We start from the raw sequence: 25,148 nt of genomic DNA on the forward strand, positions 1-25,148 counted from the left end.
ATGTCGTGCAGCTGCCTTGCTGCACGAGCAGGGGAAAAACAGGTGTGAATGCTTCATTAATGCAACGGAGAACGCGGTCCGCCTGTGGCGTCCCCGTTGCTATGGACCCGGCTGCCCTGAACGCATGGCGTCCTAGCGTTGCCAGGGAGCCGGCGGCTATCGCGCACCCAGCGTCCCGGCGTTGCTAGGCGCCGGGCGGAGACGGACAGGGAGAGAGGCGTGGTGGTCGTGACCGCTGCTGTCAGAGAGCGGGCGAGCACCGCCGCGCCTAACAATATCTAATCTTTTCCAAGTTAATTCAAATGATATGACATCGGTAGCACCAGGATTATCACACAGAACACACATAAAGGCTGACTCAGTAAAATAACAATAACACATACAAGGGAATAATTAGAAATAAGGAAGCAGAATCATCATTAAGTCTAATTATCAACTGATTCTGTGTGGAATACATAAACCTCTTTACTGCCTCCATCAGCCCCTGGTACTGCGGCCATCCACCCTGTCTCCCCCTCTACTACTGCCTCCCCACCCACTACTGCCACCGTCCTGTCTCCCCCCACTACTGCCACCTGCCCTATCTCCCCACTGACACCTCAGCGCTGCTTGGGGACAATATTGCCCACTTAGACACTGCCTCCAGCAGCCCCCGCTACTGCACTACTGCCACCTACCCTGTCTCCCCGACATCTAAGCACTGCTTGGGGATTTATGGTACTGCTAACAGTCCTTCATCAACAGATGGAAGAAAGCAGGGCAGTACAGAGGCAGAAGCTGCTTCTGGTACCATGGTCATGCAAGGCTGGGAGTCAGTAAGATTTAATAGCAGGACTAATTCAGTAAGGATTGCAAATTCTGCTAATTAGCAGTCCTTTTCCTAGCATGCTAAGGGCCGCCCATCGCAGGGCAAAGCCACCCAGAATGCTGACCGCCGCCTCCCCCCCTTGATGAAACAGAAATTGTGATTGCGATTTCTGCTTCATCGTAGAAGTTAGTGAAGCCTCCTGCTGCCGCAGCTTAGCTGCTACCGCAGGAGGCCCGCCAAATTCTTCTCAATCACGGCGGCAGCATGTGATGTCACATAGCCACCGTGATGATGCCCGCTTGTCCACCTCTGCCCTCCATTCACGCCACACCGCCTCCTCCCTGGAAATGGAGCATTGCCCGCTCACCCCAGGTGACTGCCTCTGCCTGACAGGCAATCGCATTTTCTGCAGAAAATGCGGCGCATGCGCAGGATTGGCACTGCGCATGCATCCGCAACTTTTTCTGAATAATTCCATTTTGATCACACTGCGATCCAACCTGAATTAGGCCCAGAGTCACTATCTTACAGGCAGCCGGTGAAGGGAGCAGAGAATGGGTGTTATGTGGCAGGAACGGGCTGGTTAGGTAACAGACTGGCTGCTGCATTCTGTAGAAGCGGTGCAATTCTATTGCTGGGAGACCCAGGTAGAGGGCATTGCAGTAGTCTAAATGGGAGGATACAAGTGCATGTATGACATAGTAACATAGTATCCGAGGTTGAAAAAAAGACAATTGTCCATCGAGTTCAACCTATTTGTGGTGTCCTATGCATGATGATTTGACTAAAATTTCTGACTGATGCTGCTGTCAGCCATTGCATTTTATCCCTATTTATAGTAACTATAATGCATGACTATGCACCATACCCCTGGATACCCTTATTCAATAGGAATTTATCTAACCCATTCTTAAAGGTGTTGACAGATTCTGCCATTACAACTCCCTCGGGCAGGGAATTCCAAACACGTATTGTCCTTACCGTGAAAAAGCCTTTACGCCGTATTGTGCCGAATCTCCTCTCCTCTAACCTGAGCGAGTGTCCACGAGTCCTCTGTGTTGATCTAACCAAAAACAGGTCCCGTGCAAGCTCTGTGTATTGTCCCCTTATATATTTGTAGATGTTGATCATATCCCCTCTTAGTCTCCGCTTTTCCAATGTAAACATGCCTAGTCTTTCAAGCCTTTCCTCATCATGTAGATCTTCTGAGGGAAATAAGTGCTGGAATCTGGCTATGTTCCTCAGATGAGGATCAGATTGTGGCAGATACCTGATGTCTAAGTTACACTCCGCCATCCAGGACACCTAGATTCCGCACGGGATCAGCATTTTGTAACTCTGAACGCCCAAGCATGTCTAGGTTGGTTTGCAAAGCTGAGCTGTAGCCCTGCCCTTTGGTGGTGAACTCCTATCATAATGACATGTTTCACCAGGACTGAGTCACAGCCAACTTGCATCACCCACACCTGGAGCTCAGCTAGACAACCATTTAGGATTGGTACTGGGTTCTCGGTACACGGAGTAAAAGACAGGTCATCTGTATAGCAGTGGCAGATGAGGGCATGACATCTGATTATTTCACCCTGCGGTAGCATGTATATTGCAAAAAGCATAGGAGATAGGATAAGAACCTTGAAGAACAACGCCTGGCAATGATAAGTATACTCCAGAAGATTAAAATGGCTTCTCACCTGTGTGACTTCTCTGATGTGTAACAAGTTGTGATTTCTGTGTAAAACATTTCCCACACTCAGTGCATGGAAATGGATTCTCACATGTGTGACTTTGCTGATGTCTAACAAGATGTGATTTCTGTGTAAAACATTTCCCACACTCGGTACAAGAAAATAGCTTCTCACCTGTGTGACTTCTGTGATGTCTAACAAGAGATGATTTGAGTGCAAAACATTTCCCACACTCAGAACATGGAAATGGCTTCTCACCTGTGTGACTTCTCTGATGTATAACAAGGCGGCATTTCCGTGTAAAACATTTCCCACACTCAGAGCAAGAAATTGGATTCTCCACTGTGTGACTTCTGTTATGACTAACAAGATCTGATTTGTGTGCAAAACATTTCCCACATTCAGAACATGGAAATGGCTTCTCACCTGTGTGACTTCTCTGATGTCTAACAAGATTTGATTTCTGTGCAAACCCTTTCCCACACTCAGGACATTGAAATGGCCTCTCACCTGTGTGACTTCGCTGATGTGTAACAAGTTGTGATTTCCGTGTAAAACATTTCCCACACTCAGTGCAAGAAATTGGATTCTCCACTGTGTGACTTCTGTTATGACTAACAAGATCTGATTTGTGTGCAAACCATTTCCCACACTCAGAACATGGAAATGGCTTCTCACCTGTGTGACTTCTCTGATGTATAACAAGTTGTGCTTTCAGAGTATAACATTTTGCGCACTCAGAGCAAGAAAATGGCTTCTCACCTGTGTGACTTCTCTGATGTTTAACAAGATCTGATTTCCGTGCAAACCATTTCCCACACTCAGAACATGGAAATAGCCTCTCACCTGTGTGACTTATCTGATGTTTAACAACATCTGATTTCTGTGCAAACCATTTCCAACACTCAGGACATGGAAATGGCCTCTCACTTGTGTGACTTCTCTGATGTCTAGCACGTTGTGATATCTGTGCAAAATATTTCCCACACTTAGAACATGGAAATGGTGATGTACTTGTGTGACTTCTCTTATGTGCATCAAGAGTCGTTTTGTATGTAAAACATTTCCCACACTTAGAACATGGAAATGGCTTCTCACCTGTGTGCCTTCTCTGATGTGTAACAAGAGCTGATTTGTATGTAAAACATTTCCCACACTCAGAACATAGAAATGGCCTCTCACCTGCCTTACCTGTCTGTGGGTTAATAAGCTTTGTGTTCTTTGTAAAACAATTGGCATCTATAGAACAGCGAAACTCTGTATCTACTCTCAGAGCTGTAACAGATGCACCAATATCAGAGTGATCAGGAGAACATTTCCCAGGATCAGAGGGATCAGCTGATAGAGTTGGATGTATAATTGGGGTAATGGGGTTATCTCCTGGAGTATCCTGTATACTGTCATTATCTTTTATGTCACAATCCGGGGATAACATTAGATGTCTTTCTGAGATATTCCTGCTTGTGTGTCCATCTGCTGGAAATAAAATACATTATGGATATGTGACATTTTCTGTAACAATATTAATCTTGTAAACAATAGGAGAAGACGACTTTCTGGGACACTTAATTGTAAGTGTGTGTGTATAATAAAACATAACTTTTAATGAAGGCTGTATAATATTGTGTCTCAGACTATCATTGTGTCCACCCTCCTGAGAACACTCACAATAACAAATGTAATATTATAATAAGACTTAGATATATCTCTCTCATGTACTGGTAACTAACCATGAAGTATAAATGGAGATGTAGTCACTCGCCAAGTCCTATGTCAGCACCAATGTAAAACAAAGGATGGGGAACAGATCGTATGAATTGGAGATTCTAGATGAACAATAACATCAGTCATATGAGCTGATAGATCAGAGAAATGTCTCCTAACGTTACTCCTGGAAGCATTGGTAAGGTAGCATTCCTTTATGTGTGTACTCATACGCTGGTAAGCCTGTACATGTGTTACTCACCCTTATATAAGGTATATTGCTACAGCAGAGTAGGTGTGGAACAAGGTATTTTACATGCAATACACCATATGATACCCTGTAATCATCATCTGCTAGGTTATAATCCACTGTTACACCCCCATCATCAGTGTCTTACCTCTATGTTCTCAATAGTAATAAGGATGATGTGTGTACAGTAAGTATGATACAGAGAATTACATATCAGAATCTATACAGCTGCCGCCATACTTCTGCTTCTCATACATGTGCTACTGGCAGCAGTGAACATCTGAGTGAGAGTGCAGGGAAGACAGCAGAGTCTGATGAGAAAGAGATTGGATCTGTCTTTGCAGGGATGTACCACACCTGTCACCCCTGTTAGTATATAAAATAATAAATAAGAGGGGCCTGAGTCCATCCAGACGTTCTTTCTGGAGCTTTCATTACTACGTGGCTTCTTATCTACCCTACCTGATAGCTCTCAGCCACCACTGGGACCAAGACCCAATCTATTAAATACCCCACTTCTCCTGCCTTAAAGCCGCTCACTCCGCTCAGTCCGGGCACCGTTCACTGCTGCAGCCTAGTGACGCAGCTGAAGCCATGGGCTGTATTCTGGAGCTAAGTGTGCCCAGTATTTCCTGCACACTCCGAATACCTGACTTGGAGGCGCTTTTTCCTAAGATGGAAGTACTTGCTCTTCCGCTACTGCTGGGGACAGAACGCACAGTCACCGGAGCCCGGCAGTGATATTGGAAAGTGAGGTGATGATCAAGCACTCTTGCTCCGTTGCCCTTTCTCCGAATTCCACTTGCCGATCTGCTAAGGTATCTGTTTCGCCCCACCTGGGACGTTGGACGTCTGGCCCTGCTAGGTATGAAACATGGCTGCCGCTAGTAGAGAGGGTGGCGCTTGTGGGTCTCACCGGTTCTGTACGAACGTCCACTGGTAGGCCGCCCTCTTCAACGCCAACGCCCTTAGCACTCTACCTTCGCCCGGCGGGACTCCTCCAAGCTCACGAGTGCTGCCCTCATGACGCTTCTGGACACATTGAAAGGGATATCCACACCCTTTCTCCTGATACACAATCTCCAGATCGTCCTTGGACATTCCGCTGAAGTCCGCCATCTTGTGCATTCTCCCGCACTGCAGTTACTCCTCTCCTGAGTAACCCGGCTTCACTAATCAGGTGACCAAAACGCCACCTAGGATTAACCCACCGCTATGCCAGCAATTTCTGTGACCAGACGGTTCTGTACAAATGCACTCGCCCTGCCTCGCGTCCCGCCCCAGTCACAGAATGGATGTTTAGGTCACATGAGATCTGGCCAATTAGGGGATTCCCACTTACTGTCAGTAACCGCCTACTACTGACTCCACCCACTGCGCAGTGGGCGGGTACTGCACTGGCACCTCCAGACTCCTTATTGCCATGGAGTCTGGAACCATGGTACTGCTCTGTCTGCGTCGACACGCTGTCTAACCATTAGTCGCTGGACTAGGCCTCTGCACGGTAGCTGGTGGGAGGCGGAGCTTGGAGACGCTGAGTGCACCCTGGACAGCTGGAAAACAGAACTATGTTTGGTATAGCTCTGCAGGTCACAAGATGAAGCGGTCATCTTGAGGAAGATGTTTATTCACGCAAACAGTCTTAAGAAAAAAAGACTCTTGCGTATTGCTAGGGGCAACATCAATACAGCACGATGTTTACAGCAGAGTGAAAATGGTATAATACCACTGGAGGCTCACAGGGCTCCTCTTTTTATCTTACTCCAATACACATATCACAGGGGGTACCCACCGTGCTGTTCTCAACCAATCATTGCTTACCCATGTGATGTGCATGCCTTGGCCACATGCACAGCTACCATTGTCCTCTATGGACGGTGGGGAGTAGTCACTCTCCTTTGACCGTCCCATTCTGGAGGGTTGGTATCTGCCCTGGTGACGCTCAGTCTAGGCTGGGGGAAGTTTTCCCATCTAAACTACTTCCAGGAATCTGCCCGGGTACCCAGCTCACCATCTCCAGCCTAAACTTGGGCTCCAGAGATGGGCAGCCTAGATCCCCGATCAGGGTTTCCTGCCCACCGAAGGTGATCCCTATGGAGCTCCAGAAAACCACTCGTTTTGTTTTAAAGCTGAGCTGCCCCTCTCTCTCCCCATGATACTTCCATGTGGGAGGCTAGAGAGGAAGGCATTCCATTTTGGGGGAAAAGTACTGGGGGAATCGAGCCTGCACAGTAATGGATTCCCCCCTCCTGGGACACACAACCAAGTGAGTGCATTTCACTTTGAACACAATTCAAATACACATTGTTGCTTAAATATAACCTCACCATACTATATCTATCTATACATACATACACACACACACACACACACACACACACACACACACACACACTGTTCGCAAATACGCACTATAGCGCATATTTTACCCAGATCAGAGGACGGGGACTCACTTTTCAAAAACGTGTGGGTCCCCGAGGACGCGCTCCGCTGCAGACAATTCCTGGCTCTCAATTGACTGCGCTTCCTGCCTGTAAAGAGGAGGTGGAGCCTTACCACTACCAGTCCCCTGACAGTGCCTCCCCCTACTGATCACATGCAGCCGCAGCTTCACACGGGGGCCGGGCAGAGAGTGAAGATGGCTCTGTGGCTGCTCTACGCTGTGCTGCAGGTGTGAGGTGAGCGCCGGTAACAGTGTAAGTAGCCTAGGAGCGGGTGGCTGAACTTGGGTGGTGGCTTTCCTTGCATGCCTTGTGTGTCTTCTGGGAGTGTCATGGGCTTGTAAACCGACCTCAGTGGTTGTTTCAGGCATCCACTACAGTAAGTTTCCCTGATATTCCCAGCGCCATTCACAACTAGACCAAGCTAAGGATCTATGAGAATATAACATGAATCTATTGTGCAGGCACTGCTGCTACCTGTGGTACACCCGCTACTTCTGGGATCAGCCTGTCAAGCTGCCACAATGGAATGATAGCCTTCCTTATTCAAAATCCCTTTTACCTTGTACAAATCTCCCACTTTACCAGCACCAAAGCCGCTCCAGACCATCACATTACCTCCACCATGCTTGACAGATGGCATCAGGAACTCTTCCAGCATCTTTTCACTTGTTCTGAGTCTCACAAATGTTCTTCTGTGTAATCCAAACACCTCAAACTTCGATTCATCTGTCATTAACACTTTTTCCAAGCTTCCTCTGTCCAATGTCTGTGTTCTTTTGCCTATATCAATCTTTTCCTTTTATTGGCCAGTCCTTTTATTGCCCATATGAATCTTTTCCTTTTATTGGCGTTTTCTTTGCCACTCTGCCTAGAAGGCCAGCATCCCGGAGTCACCTCTTCACTGTAGATGTTGACACTGGCGTTTTGTGGGTACCATTTAATGAAGCTGCCAGTTGTGGACCTGTGAGGCATCTATTTATCAAACTAGAGACTCTAATGTACTTTTCTTCTTGCTCAGTTGTGCACCGGGGCCTCCCACTTCTCTTTCTGCTCTGGTTAGAGCCTGTTTGTGCTGTTCCCTGAAGGGAGTAGTACACACAGTTGTAGGAAATGTTCAGTTTCTCAGCAAGTTCTCGCATGGAATAGCCTTCATTTCTAAGAACAAGAAAAGACTGTCGAGTTTCACATGAAAGTTCTCTTTTTCTTGCCACTTTCAGAGTATAATCGAACCCACAAATGTGATGCTCCAGACACTCAACTAACTCAAAGATAGCTCAGTGTTACAGCTTCTCTAACGAGCAAACCCGTTTTCAGCTGTGCTAACATAACTGCAGAAGGGTTTTCTAATCATCCATTAGTCTTCTACTGCGATTAGCAAACACAATGTACCATTAGAACACTGGAGTGATGGTTGCTGGAAATGGGCCTCTATACACCTATGTAGATATTCCATTACAAACCATACGTTTGCAGCTAGTACAGTCATTTACCACATCAACAATGTATAGAGTGTATTTCTGATTAATTTAATGTTATCTTCATTGAAAAAAACAGTGCTTTTCCTTAAAAATAAATAAATGTCTAAGTGATCCCAAACTTTTGAATGGTAGTGTATGATCTGGTGCATCTGAAGATGTGAACCGGACCACTAGCTCAGGAGATCCAATTGAAATGTTCTGGCATGGAACCTTCCATACTGGATCACCTCGTATGAGGCTAACATCTTTCCCAACAATCTTATGCAAAGATGGATGGAGATCCGATTCGGTCGTAGAACCGCTCGGACCACATCCTGGAGCGTCCTTGCCTTGTCCTCTGGGAGGAACCCTTTCTGAGCCACTGTATCCAGAAACATTCCCAGGAACAGGAGCCACTGAGGCCAGGCCGAAGGGTAGCACCTGGAACTAGTAGTGATCATTCAAGCAGGGCAAACCGTAGGAAGGCCTGGTGAGGCGGCCAAATCGACATATAGAAATAAGCATCCTTTATAATCAAACAAAACCCATGAACTCCTGTTCTTCCAGACCCACAATCATTACTCACAAGGATTCCATTGTGCACTTGAAAACCTTTAGTCAAGGATTTTAGGTTCAAAATGGGTTTTACCGAACCGTTCGGTTTTGGTACCACAAACAGGTTGGAGTAGTAACCCTTTGCCTGTTGTTGTAGTGGCACTGGAACAATGACTTGGGACTGGGCCTACTTTATTTGTGGCGGCGGGAAGCTGCTTTTAGTGGGTCCTTAAGCGCGTGTGCGGCTTCCGGAGGTCGGGGGCCGGGTGTTGCGGCGGGTAGTTGCTGCAGCAGAGCCCTCTGGCGGTGACTCTGTCTCAGGAAGTCGAGGCCGGAGCTGGGTTAGCTAAAGTGCTGCAGCTGAGAATGTCCCCAGTGCTGGGGGTGGCCATGTTGGAGACCTGAGATCTGCCAATGAAATCCACACTCTGTATCCAGCCAATCCAGTGTAGTCTTACCTTATAAAGGGGGGGCTGGCTCAGGGAGAGAGTGCCAGTGTTTCAAGTTACTTTCCTGTGAAAGGTGCTCCAGCTCTGTGCTCCCAGGCTGCTCCTGGTGCCCCGGTTCCGGCTGCTATCATCTGTCCATGACCTTTCACTGCTGCAGTCCTGTCGCTTAACCCGTCGCCACTCATGGAGGCGCTCACGGGGCTACCGGTCGTTAAGGGGCTTCGGGTGCTAAACAGTGGTTCCTGTGAGCATCTTGCAAGCTCAAGCCAGTCTTCACTTCTTCCAGATAGGAGTTCTTCAGCCTCACTTTCCAAGCCCAAGCCACAGTCTTCATTTCTTCAAAGACAGAGTTTATCAGCCTCGTCTACCAGTCACAAGCCACAGTCTTTCAGTTCATCAAAAACCCAGTCTCCTTCAGCCTGGACTACCAACCACAAACCACAGTCTTTCAGTTCCGCAATACCGGTGATCTTCAGCGCCATTCCTCACCTCGTTTAATCATAGACTTCAGTTCATTATTTTGTGTCTTTCAATTCCTCAAGTATCGGTGTACAGTTGTTTCTTTATTAAAAACACTGTTATCCTTCTACAGAGTTCTCATTCTTTTTATGCCCTCCAGCCAACTCTAACACCCACTAGGCCTCCACCTCATGAGGAAGAACTACATTCAACCTACTCGTCTACTTCCTACACAGTCAGCTGTCCTCCCAGCCCAAGCTCGATCGTCGGAACCCCAATCTCCGCCGAGCATGACAATGCAGTTGAGATCCCCTATGGATTGGGGGGGGACACCATCATGCTGAGGCCCTAGTGGAAGCTGAACTGGTGCTTTGTTACCGAGAACCTGTGGCGGCTGGTCTTGTCTCTGGTGCCTCTCGCCATGTTTGAGGTGCCTCCGGCTCTTGATCTGAACCTGGCAGTCCATAAGGACTGGGTAGACCTCCCTGGGTAGGAACGCCTAGCCAGCGGGGCCCCAGTGGGGAGAAAAGTGAATTTACCTGCAGTATCCTTTGAAATCCATGTATCCAACTCATCCCCAAATAGCCACTCCCCTGAGAAAATAGGATTTTAATACCTACCGGTAAATCCTTTTCTCTTAGTCCGTAGAGGATGCTGGGGACACTTCAAGAACCATGGGGTATAGACGGGATCCGCAGGAGACATGGGCACTTTAAGACTTTAAAAGGGGTGTGAACTGGCTCCTCCCACTATGCCCCTCCTCCAGACTCCAGTTATAGGAACTGTGCCCAGGGAGACGGACATTTCGAGGAAAAGGGATTTATTTTGATTTAAACTAAGGTGAGATACATACCAGCTCACACCTCAAGCATGCCGTACAACATGGCATTTAACCCAACGCATGCAACGGCATGAACAACATCAGCAACAGGCTTACTATAAACGCAACACAACACGTGTGCAACCATAACCAATGACTGCAGATACAGTACGCACTGGGATGGGCGCTCAGCATCCTCTACGGACTAAGAGAAAAGGATTTACCGGTAGGTATTAAAATCCTATTTTCTCCTACGTCCTAGAGGATGCTGGGGACACGTTAAGAACCATGGGGTTTATACCAAAGCTCAAGAACGGGCGGGAGAGTGCGGATGACTCTGCAGCACCGATTGACCAAACTAGAGGTCCTCCTTAGCCAGGGTATCAAACTTGTAAAACTTTGCAAAAGTGTTTGAACCCGACCAAGTAGCTGCTCGGCAAAGCTGTAATGCCGAAACCCCCCGGGCAGCCGCCCAGGATGAGCCCACCTTTCTGGTAGAATGGGCCTTCACCGATTTCGGTAACGGCAATCCAGCCGTAGAATGAGCTTGCTGAATCATATTACAGATCCAGCGTGCAATGGTCTCCTTGGAAGCAGGAGCCCCAATTTTGTTGGGATCATACAGGACAAACAGAGCCTCCGTTTTCCTAATCTGAGCCGTTCTGGCTACATACGTTTTCAAAGCTCTGACCACATCGAGAGACTTCGAATCCGCTAAGGCGTCAGTAGCCACTGGCATCACAATAGGTTGGTTCATGTGAAACGATGACACCACTTTCGGCAGAAATTGCTGACGAGTTCTCAACTCCGCTCTATCTTCATGGAAGATCAAATAGGGGCTCTTGTGAGACAAAGCCGCTAATTCAGACACCCACCTTGCAGAGGCCAAGGCCAACAGCATGACCACTTTCCAAGTGACGATCCCATGGTGCCACCGGGGGCACAAAGGGAGGTTGGATGTGCAGCACGCCTTTTACAAAAGTGTGAACTTCCGGAAGGGAGGCCAATTCTTTTTGAAAGAAAATGGACAAGGCCGAAATTTGTACTTTAATTGAGCCTAATTTTAAGCCCGCATCCACACCTGCTTGCAAAAAATTGAGAAAACGGCCAAGCTGAAATTCTTCAGTAGGAGCCTTCTTGGATTCACACCAAGACACATTTTCTCCAAATACGATGATAATGTTTCGCCGTTACTTCATTTCCAGCCTGAAGAAGTGTGGGAATGACTCCACTGGGAATACCCTTTCGGGCTAGGATCCGGCATTCAACCTCCAAGCCATCAAACGAAGCCTCGGTAAGTCTTGGTACACGCACGGCCCCTGCTGTAACAGATCCTCTCGTAGAGGAAGAGGCCAGGGATCTCCTACGAGCAATTCCTGAAGATCTGGATACCAGGCCCTCCTTGGCCAGTCTGGAACAATGAGAATTGCATGAACCCTTGTTATTCTTAAGATCTTTATCACTTTTGGAATGAGTGGAATCGGAGGGAACACATATACCGACTGAAACACCCACGGTGTCACTGGGACGTCCACCGCTATTGCTTGAGGGTCCCTCGACCTGGAACAATATCTCGGAAGTTTCTTGTTGAGGCGAGACGCCATCATGTCTATTTGAGGAGTTCCCCAACGACTTGTCAATTCTGCAAAGACCTCTTGATGAAGACCCCACTCTCCTGGATGGAGATCGTGTCTGCTGAGGAAGTCTGCTTCCCAGTTGTCAACACCTGGAATGAAGACTGCCGATAGAGCGCTTACATGCCTTTCCGCCCAGCGGAAAACTTTTGTGGCCTCTGCCATTGCTGCTCTGCTCTTCTTTCCGCCCTGGCGGTTTATGTATGCCACTACTGTTATGTTGTCCGACTGAATCAGGACGGGCAGATCGCGAAGAAGATGTTCCACTTGTAGAAGGCCGTTGTAAATGGCCCTTAATTCCAGAATGTTTATGTGTAGACAAGTTTCCTGGCTTGACCATTTTCCCTGGAAATTTTCCCCCTGTGTGACTGCACCCCAGCCTTGGAGACTCGCATCCGTGGTCACCAGGATCCAGTCCTGGATCCCGAACCTGCGTCCCTCTAGGAGGTGAGAGCTGTGCAGCCACCACAGGAGTGAGATTCTGGTCTTGGATGACAGGATTATCTGTCGGTGCATGTGTAGATGGAACCCGGACCACTTGTCCAACAGGTCCCACTGAAACACTCTGGCATGGAATCTGCCAAACTGAATGGCCTCATAGGCCGCCACCATCTTCCCCAGCAACCGAGTGCATTGATGAATCGACACTCTTGCTGATTTCAGAATCTGTTTGACCAGGTTCTGAATTTCTAGAGCCTTTGCCACTGGAAGAAAAACTCTCTGTAATTCCGTGTCCAGAATCATACCTATGAACAACAGACGTGTCGTCGGAACCAAATGCGATTTTGGCAAGTTTAGGAGCCAACCATGTCATTGGAGAGCGTAATGTTCTGCAGTAATTGTTCCTTGGACCTGTACTGTACCTCAAAGCCGTCACTGAAGTCTTCTGATCTTCTACTCACCTGTCTTCTGACTTGTGGCTCTGCAAGGGGGGTGACGGCGGGCTCTGGGAACAAGCATCTAGGCGTACCTAGCGATCAGACTCTCAGGAGCTAATGGTGTCCTGTAGCCAAGAAGCAGAGCCTTGAAACTCACAGAAGTAGGTCTGCTTCTCTCCACAAATAGGTTGGAGTAGTAACACTTTCCCTGTTGTTGTAGTGGCACTGGAACAATGACTTGGGACTGGACCAACTTTAGGATGGCCTGTTGCAGCGTAACTCGTGTATCCTCCAAAACTGATAAGCTTGATTTGAAAAATCGTTGGGGAGGAGCGCTGCTGAACTCCAGCTTGTAGCCCTGAGAAATGAGGTCCTTTACCCAGGTATCCTGGCAGGAGCTTTCCCAAATGCGGCTGAAGTGACGCTATCGAGCTCCCACCTTGAGATCCCATCAGGGTGTGGGGGCACCATCATGCTGAGGCCCTAGTGGAAGCTGAACTAGTGCTTTGTTACCGAGAACCTGCGGCGGCTGGTTTTCTTGTCTTGCCTCTAGTGCCTCTCGTCGCGTTTGAGGCGCCTCTGGCTCTTGATCTGTATCTGGCAGTCCGAAAGGACGGGGTAGATGGCCCTAGGTAGGAAAGCCTAGCCGGCAGGTCCCCAGAGGGGAGAAAATAAGATTTTACTCACCGGTAAATCTATTTCTCGTAGTCCGTAGTGGATGCTGGGAACTCCGTAAGGACCATGGGGAATAGCGGCTCCGCAGGAGACTGGGCACATCTAAGAAAGATTTAGGACTACCTGGTGTGCACTGGCTCCTCCCACTATGACCCTCCTCCAGACCTCAGCTAGGATACTGTGCCCGGAAGAGCTGACACAATAGGGAAGGATTTTGAATCCCGGGTAAGACTCATACCAGCCACACCAATCACACCGTATAACTCGTGATATTATACCCAGTTAACAGTATGAACATAATAGAGCCTCTCAACAGATGGCTCAACAATAACCCTTTTAGTTAGGCAATAACTATATACAAGTATTGCAGACAATCCACACTTGGGATGGGCGCCCAGCATCCACTACGGACTACGAGAAATAGATTTACCGGTGAGTAAAATCTTATTTTCTCTGACGTCCTAGTGGATGCTGGGAACTCCGTAAGGACCATGGGGATTATACCAAAGCTCCCAAACGGGCGGGAGAGTGCGGATGACTCTGCAGCACCGAATGAGAGAACTCCAGGTCCTCCTCAGCCAGGGTATCAAATTTGTAGAATTTAGCAAACACGTTTGCCCCTGACCAAGTAGCAGCTCGGCAAAGTTGTAAAGCCGAGACCCCTCGGGCAGCCGCCCAAGATGAGCCCACCTTCCTCGTGGAATGGGCTTTTACTGATTTATGATGCGGCAGTCCAGCCGCAGAATGCGCCAGCGGGATTGTACTACAAATCCAGCGAGCAATAGTCTGCTTAGAAGCAGGAGCACCCAGTTTGTTGGGTGCATACAGGATAAATAGCGAGTCAGTTTTTCCGACTCTAGCCGTCCTGAAAACATAAATTTTCAAGGCCCTGACTACGTCCAGTAACTTGGAATCCTCCAAGTCCCTTGTAGCCGCAGACACTACAATAGGTTGGTTCGATTGAAAAGCCGATACCACCTTAGGGAGAAACTGGGGACAAGTCCTCAATTCCACCCTATCCATATGGAAAATCAGATAAGGGCTTATACCTGACAAAGCCGCCATTTCTGATACACGCCTGGCCGAAGCCAAGGCCAACAACATGACCACTTTCCACGTGAGATATTTCAGATCCACGGTTTTAAGTAGCTCCATGATTTTAGGAATCTCAACACCACGTTGAGATCCCAAGGTGCCACTGGAGGCACAAGTTGGGGCTGAATATGCAGCACTCCCTTTACAAATGTCTGAACTTCAGGCAGTGAAGCCAGTTCTCTCTGGAAGAAAATCGACAGAGCCGAAATCTGGACCTTAATGGAAGCCAATTTTAGGCCCATAGTCACTCCTGACTGTAGGAAGTGCAGAATTCGACCCAGTTGAAATTCCTCTGTTGGGGCCTTCCTGGCCTCATACCAAGCAACATATTTTCGCCATATGCGGTGATAATGTTTTGCGGTCACATCTTTCCTAGCCGTAATCAGCGTAGGAATGACTTCCTCCGGAATGCCTTTTTCCTTTAGGATCCGGTGTTCAACCGCCATGCCGTCAACGCAGCCGCGGTAAGTCTTGGAACAGACAGGGCTCCTGCTGCAGCAGGTCCTGTCTGAGCGGCAGAGGCCATGGGTCCTCTGAGATCATTTCTTAAAGTTCTGGGTACCAAGCTCTTCTTGGCCAATCTGGAACCACGAGTATAGTTCTTACTCCTTTCCTTCTTATTATTCTCAGTACCTTGGGTATGAGAGGCAGAGCAGGGAACACATACACCGACTGGTACACCCACGGTGTTACCAGAGCATCCATAGCTATCGCCTAAGGGTCCCTTGACCTGGCGCAATATCTTTTATAGCTTTTTGTTGAGGCGCGACGCCATCATGTCCACCTGTGGCCTTTCCCAAAGGTGTACAATCATTTGGAAGACTTCTGGATGAAGTCCCCACTCTCCCGGGTGGAGGTCGTGTCTGCTGAGAAGATCTGCTTCCCAGTTGTCCACTCCGGGAATGAACACTGCTGACAGTGCTAACACATGACTCTCCGCCCATCGGAGAATCCTTGTGGCTTCTGCCATCGCCCTCCTGCTTCTTGTGCCGCCCTGTTGGTTTACATGGGCGCCCGCCGTGATGTTGTCCGACTGAATCAGTACCGGCTGGTTTTGAAGCAGGGGTTTTGCTTAACTTAGGGCATTGTAAATGTCCCTCAGTTCCAGAATATTTTTGTGTAGGGAAATCTCCTGGTTTGACCATAGTCCCTGGAAGATACTTCCCTGTGTGACTGCCCCCCAGCCTTGAAGGCTGGCATTCGTGGTCACCAGGACCCAGTCCTGTATGCTGACTCTGCGGCTCTCTTGAAGATGAGCACTCTGCAGCCACCACAGCAGAGACACCCTAGTCCATGCAGACAGGGTTATCAGTTGATGCATCTGATATGCGACCTGGATCACTTGTCCAACCGGTTCCACTGAAAAGTTGCATGGAACCCATCAAATGGAATTGCTTCGTAGAAAGCTACCATTTTTCCCATGACTCGCGTGCAGTGATGCACCGACACCTGTTTTGGTTTCAGGAGGCCTCTGACTAGAGATGACAGCTCCTTGGCCTTCTCCTCCAGGAGAAACACTTATTTCTGGTCTGTGTCCAGAACCATTCCCAGGAATAGTAGATGTGTCGTAGGGACCAGCTGTGACTTTGGAATATTTAGAATTCAACCGTGCTGTTGTAGCACTTCAGAGATAGTGCTACCCCTACCAACAACTGCTCCCTGGACCTCGCCTTCATCAGGAGATCGTCCAAGTATGGGATAATTTAAAACTCCCTTTTTTTCGTAGGGGTATCATCATTTCGGCCATTACCTTGGTAAATACCCTTGGTGCCGTGGACAGGCCCAACGGCAACGTCTGGAATTGGTAATGACAATCCTGTACCACAAATCTGAGGTACTCCTGGTGAGGATGGTAAATGGGACATGCAGGCAAGCATCCTTGATGTCCCGATATACCATGTAATCTCCCTCGTCCAGGCTTCCAATAATCGCCCTGAGCGATTCCATCTTGAACTTGTATTTTTTTATATATGTGTTCAAGGATTCCAATTTTAAAATGGGTCTCACCGAACCCTCAGGTTTCGGTACCACAAACATTGTGGAATAGTAACCCCGGCCTTGTTAAAGGAGGGATACCTTGATTATCACCTGCTGGAAGTACAGCTTGTGAATTTCCACCAGTACTACCTCTGAGGGCAGCAGGCAAGGCTGATTTGAGGTAACGGCGAGGGGGAGTCGTCTCGAACTCTAGCTTGTATCCCTGTGATACAACTTGCCGAACCCAGGGATCTACCTGTGAGCGAGCCCAGAGGACGCTGAAGTTCCCGAGACGCGCCCCCACCGCACCTGGCTCCACCTGTGGAGTCCCAGTGACATGCGGTGGACTCAGAGGAAGCGGGGGAAGATTTTTGTTTCCCTCTTCCCTTGTCTCTGGGCAGAAAGGAAGCGCCTTTGACCCGCTTGCTTTTCTGAAGCCGAAAGGACTGTACTTGATAATACAGTTTTCTTAGGCTGTGAGGAAACCTGAGGTAAAAAAAAATTCTTTCCCAGCTGTTGCTGTGAATACGAGGTCCCAAAAACCATCCCCAAACAATTCCTCACCCTTATAAGGCAGAATCTCTATGTGCCTTTAAAATCAGCAACACCTGTCCACTGCCGGGTCCCTAATACCCTCCTGGCAGAATGGACATTGCATTAATTCTGGATGCCAGCCGGCAAATACCCCTCTGTGCATCCCTCATATATAAGACGACGTCTTTTAATATGCTCTATGTTAGCAAAATATTATCCCTGTCTAGGGTATTATATTATCAGACAGGGTATCAGACCACGCCGCAGCAGCACTCTCCATGCTGAGGCAATTGCAGGTCTCAGTATAGTACCTGAGTGTGTAAATACAGACTTCAGGATAGCCTCCTGCTTTTTATCAGCAGGCTCCTTCAAAGTGGCCGTATCCTAAGACGGCAGTGCCACCTTATTTGACAAACGTGTGAGCGCCTTATCCACCCTAGGGGATATCTCCCAACGTGACCTATCCTCTGGCGGGAAAGGGTACGCCAACAGTAACTTTTTAGAAATTACCAGTTTCTTATCGGGGGAACCCACGCTACTTTACACACTTCATTCATTCATCTGATGGGGGAACAAAACACTGCCTGCTTTTTCTCCCCAAACATAAAACCCTTTTTTAAAAGTACTTGGGTTAATGTCAGAAATGTGAAACACATTTTTTATTGCCGGGATCAAGTCACGGATGTTCCTAGTGGATTGTGTATATGTCTCAACCTTGTCGACACTGGAGTCAGACTCCGTGTCGACATCTGTGTCTGCCATCTGAGGGAGCAGGCGTTTTTGAGCCCCTGATGGCCTTTGAGACGCCTGGGCAGGCGCGGGCTGAGAAGCCGGCTGTCCCACAGCTGTTACGTCATCCAGCCTTTTATGTAAGGAGTTGACACTGTCGGTTAATACCTTCCACCTATCCATCTACTCTGGTGTCGGCCCCACAGGGGGCGACATCACATTTATCGGCATCTGCTCCGTCACCACATAAGCCTCCTCATCACACATGTCGACACAGCCGTACCGACACACCGCACACACACTGGGAATGCTCTGACTGAGGACAGGACCCCACAAAGCCCTTTGTGGAGAAAGAGAGAGAGTATGCCAGCACACACCAGAGCGCTATATAATGTGGGGATTAACACTATAACTGAGTGAATTTTCCCCAATAGCTGCTTGTATATATAATATTGCGCCTAAATTTAGTGCCCCCCCTCTCTTTTTAACCCTTTGAGCCTGAAAACTACAGGGGAGAGCCTGGGGAGCTGTCTTCCAGCTGCACTGTGAAGAGAAAATGGCGCCAGTGTGCTGAGGGAGATAGCTCCGCCCCTTTTTTTGCGGACTTTTCTCCCGCTTTTTAATGGATTCTGGCAGGGGTATTTATCACATATATAGCCTCTGGGGCTATATATTGTGATATATTTGCCAGCCAAGGTGTTTTTATTGCTTCTCAGGGCGCCCCCCCCCCCCAGCGCCCTGCACCCTCAGTGACCGGAGTGTGAAGTGTGCATGAGTAGCAATGGCGCACTGCTGCAGTGCTGTGCGCTACCTTGGTGAAGACTGATGTCTTCTGCCACCGATTTTCCGGACCTCTTCTTGCTTCTGGCTCTGTAAGGGGCCCGGCGGCGCGGCTCTGGGACCGGACTCCGAGGCTGGGCCTGTGTTCGATCCCTCTGGAGCTAATGGTGTCCAGTAGCCTAAGAAGCCCAAGCTAGCTGCAAGCAGGCAGGTTCGCTTCTTCTCCCCTTAGTCCCTCGCTGCAGTGAGCCTGTTGCCAGCAGGTCTCACTGAAAATAAAAAACCTAAAACTAACTTTTTTCTAAGAAGCTCAGGAGAGCCCCTAGTGTGCATCCAGCTCGAGCCGGGCACAGGATTCTAACTGAGGTCTGGAGGAGGGTCATAGTGGGAGGAGCCAGTGCACACCAGGTAGTCCCAAAGCTTTCTTTAGTTGTGCCCAGTCTCCTGCGGAGCCGCTATTCCCAATGGTCCTTACGGAGTTCCCAGCATCCACTAGGACGTCAGAGAAATGTGGATTTCCCCGCAGTAACTTTTGAAATCCACGTATCCAACTCAACCCCGAATGGCCACTCCCCTGAGAAAGGAAGACTCCACACTGCGCGTAGAATCTGCGTCCGTTATCGACTGACACAGCCACAAAGCTCTGCGTCCCGACACTGCCATGGCAGTACTCCTAGTATTAATAGAGAGTCACACAGAACGCATTGCCACCCAGCCTGCCTGTAAAATAATAAACTTAAAACATAAAAAACCCAGAAAAACTCCCAGGAGCTCCCCTAGCTGTGACCGGCTCCTCCGGGCACATTTTCTAAACTGAGTCTGGTAGGAGGGGCATAGAGGGAGGAGCCAGCCCACACTATTAAATTCTTAAAGTACCCTTGGCTCCTAGTGGACCCGTCTACACCCCATGGTACTAAATGGAACCCCAGTATCCTCTAGGACGTAAGAGAAATAGACTTTAGTGTAGTCTCTATTTTCCTTTAATGCAGAGGAGCCAGGGACTGGTAATAGCACTTTCTTTGATAGGCGAGAGACTGATACGCCTACTGTCGTGGGCTCTCCCAGTGTTTCCTGCCTTCTGGAGTAAATGGGAAAGTGTGCAGAAACCGATTTGTCACCTGGTATTTTTTATCAGGATTTTTCCAGGTTAACTTAAACATGTCATCTAGTTCCTTAGAATCAGGGAAAGTGACACTAATTTCTTTTTCTGTGCTAAGAAAAACGACTGCTGTATGGCAGAAGGTGAGTCCTCTGTAATAGGATCCCATTCCTCCCCTCCTCATGTACCTCGTCCTCAGATTCTGAGAGTAACTCAGGCAGCCCACGTTTATGTGGCCCTGAACTAGGGAGAAGGGGCTGTTTATCATCTGCCCTTGCAGCTAGGTCTGCTACAGCCTGCTGTATTTGTTGTGTCTTTTGATTATTAGCAGTGAGCTGGGATGACATGTCCGCCATCATAGTTTTTATGGCACTGAGCAAGGATGGTTCCTGACCCTTACCCCCAGTCTACTCACTAACTTGGGAGGACTGGCTGCATTGTTCACATGAGAGGGAACCAGCCGCAGAGGGAGAGAATCTGGTGTGACATACACTGCATAATTAGTGTTTTACCATGTTTACAGCAGACACACACTCGCACACACACACACACACACACAGACAAGTATACTGAACAGCAAGCCTGCCCACACGGGTATGTATCTGTTAAGCGCCTTGAGTCCTATTGGAGAAAGAGCGCTATATAAATAAAATTATTATTATTATATAATAATAATTATAATTATTATAATTATTATTATTATTATTATTATATGTGAGGAAACACAGAGAGAGGAACAGCACACCCAGGCCCAGCAGACTCAGTGAGGCTGCAGGCTGTCTGTATCACGGTATAACACCGGTCTCTTGTCCTTGTCAGGACACTATAGTGTGTATAATAGCGGCTCTCCCCTTATTTACACCCCTGTACCAGTTTCCTGTGTATCCTGAGTGTCTGCAGGAGCTGTGTGTCCTTGCTGCTGCAGCTGTAAGCAGAGGAAAGAGCCAAAACGCCAATGGTCCCGCTCTGAGGAAGCTCCGCCCCCTGTAATGGCGTCGGAGCTATACATTTATTTATACTGACAAATGTCTCCTAACAGGTGTAAAACGTAACATGAATGCCTGTTTCCACCACCGCTGGCCAGTGTACGCAGGGGGGCTATAGCGGATCCCTCCGTAGAGAATCCGTATGCCGCCCATGATCGCGCCGCAGCAAGAGCCAGGGGACCACGCTAGAGGGGCCCCCGGTTTGTACTCAACACTCTTCTCACCTCCCGGCATTGTTAGGGGTGTGCGGCATGCTGCGATTGCGTTTGGTAAGGCGCAATGCCCTGCGGTACCAACAACCTCTCAGGATGGTGGTCCTGCAGCGGGGAAGTGGCTCTGACTGCTCAGATCTCTGGGCTAGTAACACACAGTGACATGATGTGAGGGGGAGAGCAGGAGTATAATATAGGCTGATGGCTCCTGATGTATGAGATACACCAGAGAGTGTGGGGAGGAGACTGGTCAGATCTCTGGGCTGGTAACACACAGTGACATGATGTGAGGGGGAGAGCAGGAGTATAATAGGGACTGATGGCTCCTGATGTATGAGATACACCAGAGAGTGTGGGGAGGAGACTGGTCAGATCTCTGGGCTGGTAACACACAGTGAAATGATGTGAGAGGAGAGCAGGAGTATAATAGGGGCTGATGGCTCCTGATGTATGAGATACACCAGAGAGTGTGGGGAGGAGACTGGTCAGATCTCTGGGCTGGTAACACACAGTGACATGATGTGAGGGGGAGAGCAGGAGTATAATAGGGGCTTTTGGATGTAGTATGGCATGCCGGCGGCCGGGCTCCCGGCGACCAGCATACCGGCATCGGGAGCCCGACCGCCCGCATACCGACAGCGTGGTGAGCGCAAATGAGCCCCTTGCAGGCTTGCTGCGTTTACGCGTGCCACGCTATTTATTCTTCCTCCAGGGGGGTCGTGGACCCCCACGAGGGAGAATATGTGTCGGTATGCCGGGTGTCGGGATTCCGGCGCCGGTATACTGTGCGCCGGGATCCCGACATTCGGCAACCAGAAAACCACCCGGGGCTGATGGCTCCTGATAAATGACATACACCACAGAGTGTGGGGAGGAGATTGGTCAGATCTCTGGGCTGGTAACACACAGTGACATGATGTGAGGGGGAGAGCAGGAGTATAATAGGGGCAGATGGCTCCTGATGTAGGAGATACACCAGAGAGTGTGGGGAGGAGACTGGTCAGATCTCTGGGCTGGTAACACATAGTGACATGATGTGAGGGGGAGAGCAGGAGTATAATAGGGGCTGATAGGTCCTGATGTATGAGATACACCAGAAAGTGTGGGGAGGAGACTGGTCAGATCTCTGGGCAGGTAACACACAGTGACATGATGTGAGGGGGAGAGCAGGAGTATAATAGGGGCTGATGGCTCCTGATGTATGAGATACACCAGAGAGTGTGGGGAGGAGACTGGTCAGATCTCTGGGCTGGTAACACACAGTGACATGATGTGAGGTGGAGAGCAGGAGTATAATAGGGGCTGATGGCTCCCGACTCCCCCACTGGGCAGATACATTTCCCTCATTAGTTTGTACTGACAGAGGAGGGTGTAGGATAACAGATTGTTGTAGTGACTGAGGAAGGAGAATATGTGACTCTTTTCTGTAATAAGTGTTTATTACTCACCTGTGCTGATATCTATAGGGATCTCCTCCTCTTTACACTGCTGATCACCCCTCACATACGTCTCTTCTTCTCCCCCTGTATCTTCTGCCCTCATATCAGTCACAGACGTCTCTTCTTCTCCCTCTGTATCTTCTGTCTTCATATCAGTCACATACGTATCTTCTTCTCCCTCTATATCTTCTGTCTTCATATCAGTCACATACGTATCTTCTTCTCCCTCTTTATCTTTTGGCTTCATATCAGTCACATACGTCTCTTCTTCTCCCTCTGTATCTTCTGCCCTCATATCAGTCACAGACGTCTCTTCTTCTCCCTCTATATCTTCTGTCTTCATATCAGTCACATACGTATCTTCTTCTCCCTCTTTATCTTTTGGCTTCATATCAGTCACATACGTCTCTTCTTCTCCCTCTGTATCTTCTGCCATTATAACAGTCACATACGTCTCTTTTTCTCCCTCTTTATCTTCTGCCTTTATATCAGTCACATACGTCTCTTCTTCTCCCTCTATATCTTCTGCCTTTATATCAGTCACATACATCTCTTCTTCTTCCTCTATATCTCCTGTCTTTATATCAGTCACATACGTCTCATCTTCTCCCTCTGTATCTTCTGCCATTATAACAGTCACATACGTCTTTTTTTCTCCCTCTATATCTTCTGTCTTTATATCAGTCACATACGTCTCTTCTTCTCCCCCTGTATCTTCTGCCTTTATATCAGTCAGATATGTCTCTTCTTCTCCCTCTATATCTTCTGTTTTAATATCAGACAGACGTTCTACCTAAAAAAAAACAACACTATAATGACATTTGCATACAGTCAGATTAAACGGAGGTGAAATAGTATAATATCAGTGTATAAGACACACAGCTTCTCTACAGATCATATAGTGACAGTAACTTTGGTATATTGGGGAGACCCTAAATCCCACCTACCTGATCCTCCTGTGGGATCCTGTGATTCTCCTCTGTACAATCCTGGGAATACAGAGGACGGGGACATCTCTCTGGGGTATCTCTGTTACTGGGCCCATCTGTAGGAGACACACAGTGACTGAGTACAGTGTATATATGTGATTATCAGATGATGTGTGTATATAGGGGCCCCCATACCTGCTCTCCCCTATACAATACATGACAGTCTCCTCTTACCCAGTGATGTGAGGGGCCGGTGATTCTCCATCATCACGTCCTTGTATAGACCCTTGTGTTCCTCTATATACTCCCCCTCCTGTATGGGGACATAGACAGTGACATCCTGACACCTTATAGGAATATGACACACACAGTGATACAGTCATCGTCCAGACACATCCCCTGGTGTTACAGTATAATGCCCCATTCCCAGCAGTCACCTCTCCAGTCATCACCCAGACACATCCCCTGGTGTTACTGTATAATGTCCCATTCCCAGCAGTCACCTCTCCAGTCATCATCCAGACACATCCCCTGGTGTACTCTGTATAATGTCCCATTCCCAGCAGTCACCTCTCCAGTCATCATCCAGACATGTCCCCTGGTGTTACTGTATAATGTCCCATTCCCAGCAGTCACCTCTCCAGTCATCACCCAGACATGTCCCCTGGTGTTACTGTATAATGTCCCATTCCCAGCAGTCACCTCTCCAGTCATCACCCAGACATGTCCCCTGGTGTTACTGTATAATGTCCCATTCCCAGCAGTCACCTCTCCAGTCATCACCCAGATACATCCCCCGGTGTTACTGTATAATATCCCATTCCCGGCAGTCACCTCTCCAGTCATCACCCAGACACGTTCCCAGGTGTTACTGTATAATGTCCCATTCCCAGCAGTCACCTCTCCAGTCATCCCCCAGACACCTCCCCTGGTGTTACTGTGTAATGCCCCATTCCCAGCAGTCACCTCTCCAGTCTTCACCCAGACACATCCCCTGGTGTTACTGTATAATGTCCTATTCCCAGAAGTCACCTCTCCAGTTATCACCCAGACACGTCCCCAGGTGTTACTGTATAATGCCCCATTCCCAGCAGTCACCTCTCCAGTTATCACCAAGACACATCCCCTGGTGTTACTGTATAATGCCCCATGCCCCGCAGTCACCTCTCAAGTCATCACTCAGACACGTCTCCCGATGTTACTATATAATGCCCCATTCCCAGCAGTCACCTCTCCAGTCAGCAGCTAAATGACCCTGTTGGTGAGTTCCAGGACCTTCTGGTCACTATGTCTCTCATGTATCAGTGAGTGAGGAGGCAGCGTGATGGGGCTGTGGGTCCTGCTTAGTCCACCTGACACACGAGGATGGCTGTTGGGTGTCTCACACTCACCAGATGTCTTCTTCACTAGTGTGTAACCCTGCGAAATGGGGGAGACATCAATATCACTGTAAATACTCCCAGACACCCCCAGTCATGTCCCTGTATTATATATATATATATATATATATATATATACGTGATGTCACTGTGATGCTCCCAGATCCCCTC

At 48.5% G+C, this 25,148-nt stretch overlaps 1 protein-coding gene across 1 annotated transcript; it reads right to left on the reverse strand.

Annotated features, from left to right (window-relative positions):
• Positions 1-576: 576 nt before the first annotated feature.
• LOC134984418 (zinc finger protein 260-like) lies at positions 577-23,411 on the reverse strand. Its single transcript, XM_063950002.1, has 2 exons — positions 22,679-23,411; positions 577-3,966 (listed from the first exon to the last, which is right to left on the reverse strand). Exons 1-2 carry the CDS (start codon positions 23,295-23,297, stop codon positions 2,483-2,485), a joined length of 2,103 nt encoding a protein of 700 aa, XP_063806072.1. The 5' UTR covers positions 23,298-23,411; the 3' UTR covers positions 577-2,482.
• Between the last annotated feature and the right edge of the window lie 1,737 nt (positions 23,412-25,148).

The sequence above is a fragment of the Pseudophryne corroboree genome, assembly GCF_028390025.1.
Source record: "Pseudophryne corroboree isolate aPseCor3 chromosome 3 unlocalized genomic scaffold, aPseCor3.hap2 SUPER_3_unloc_52, whole genome shotgun sequence".
In the NCBI taxonomy this organism is placed as follows: domain Eukaryota; kingdom Metazoa; phylum Chordata; class Amphibia; order Anura; family Myobatrachidae; genus Pseudophryne; species Pseudophryne corroboree.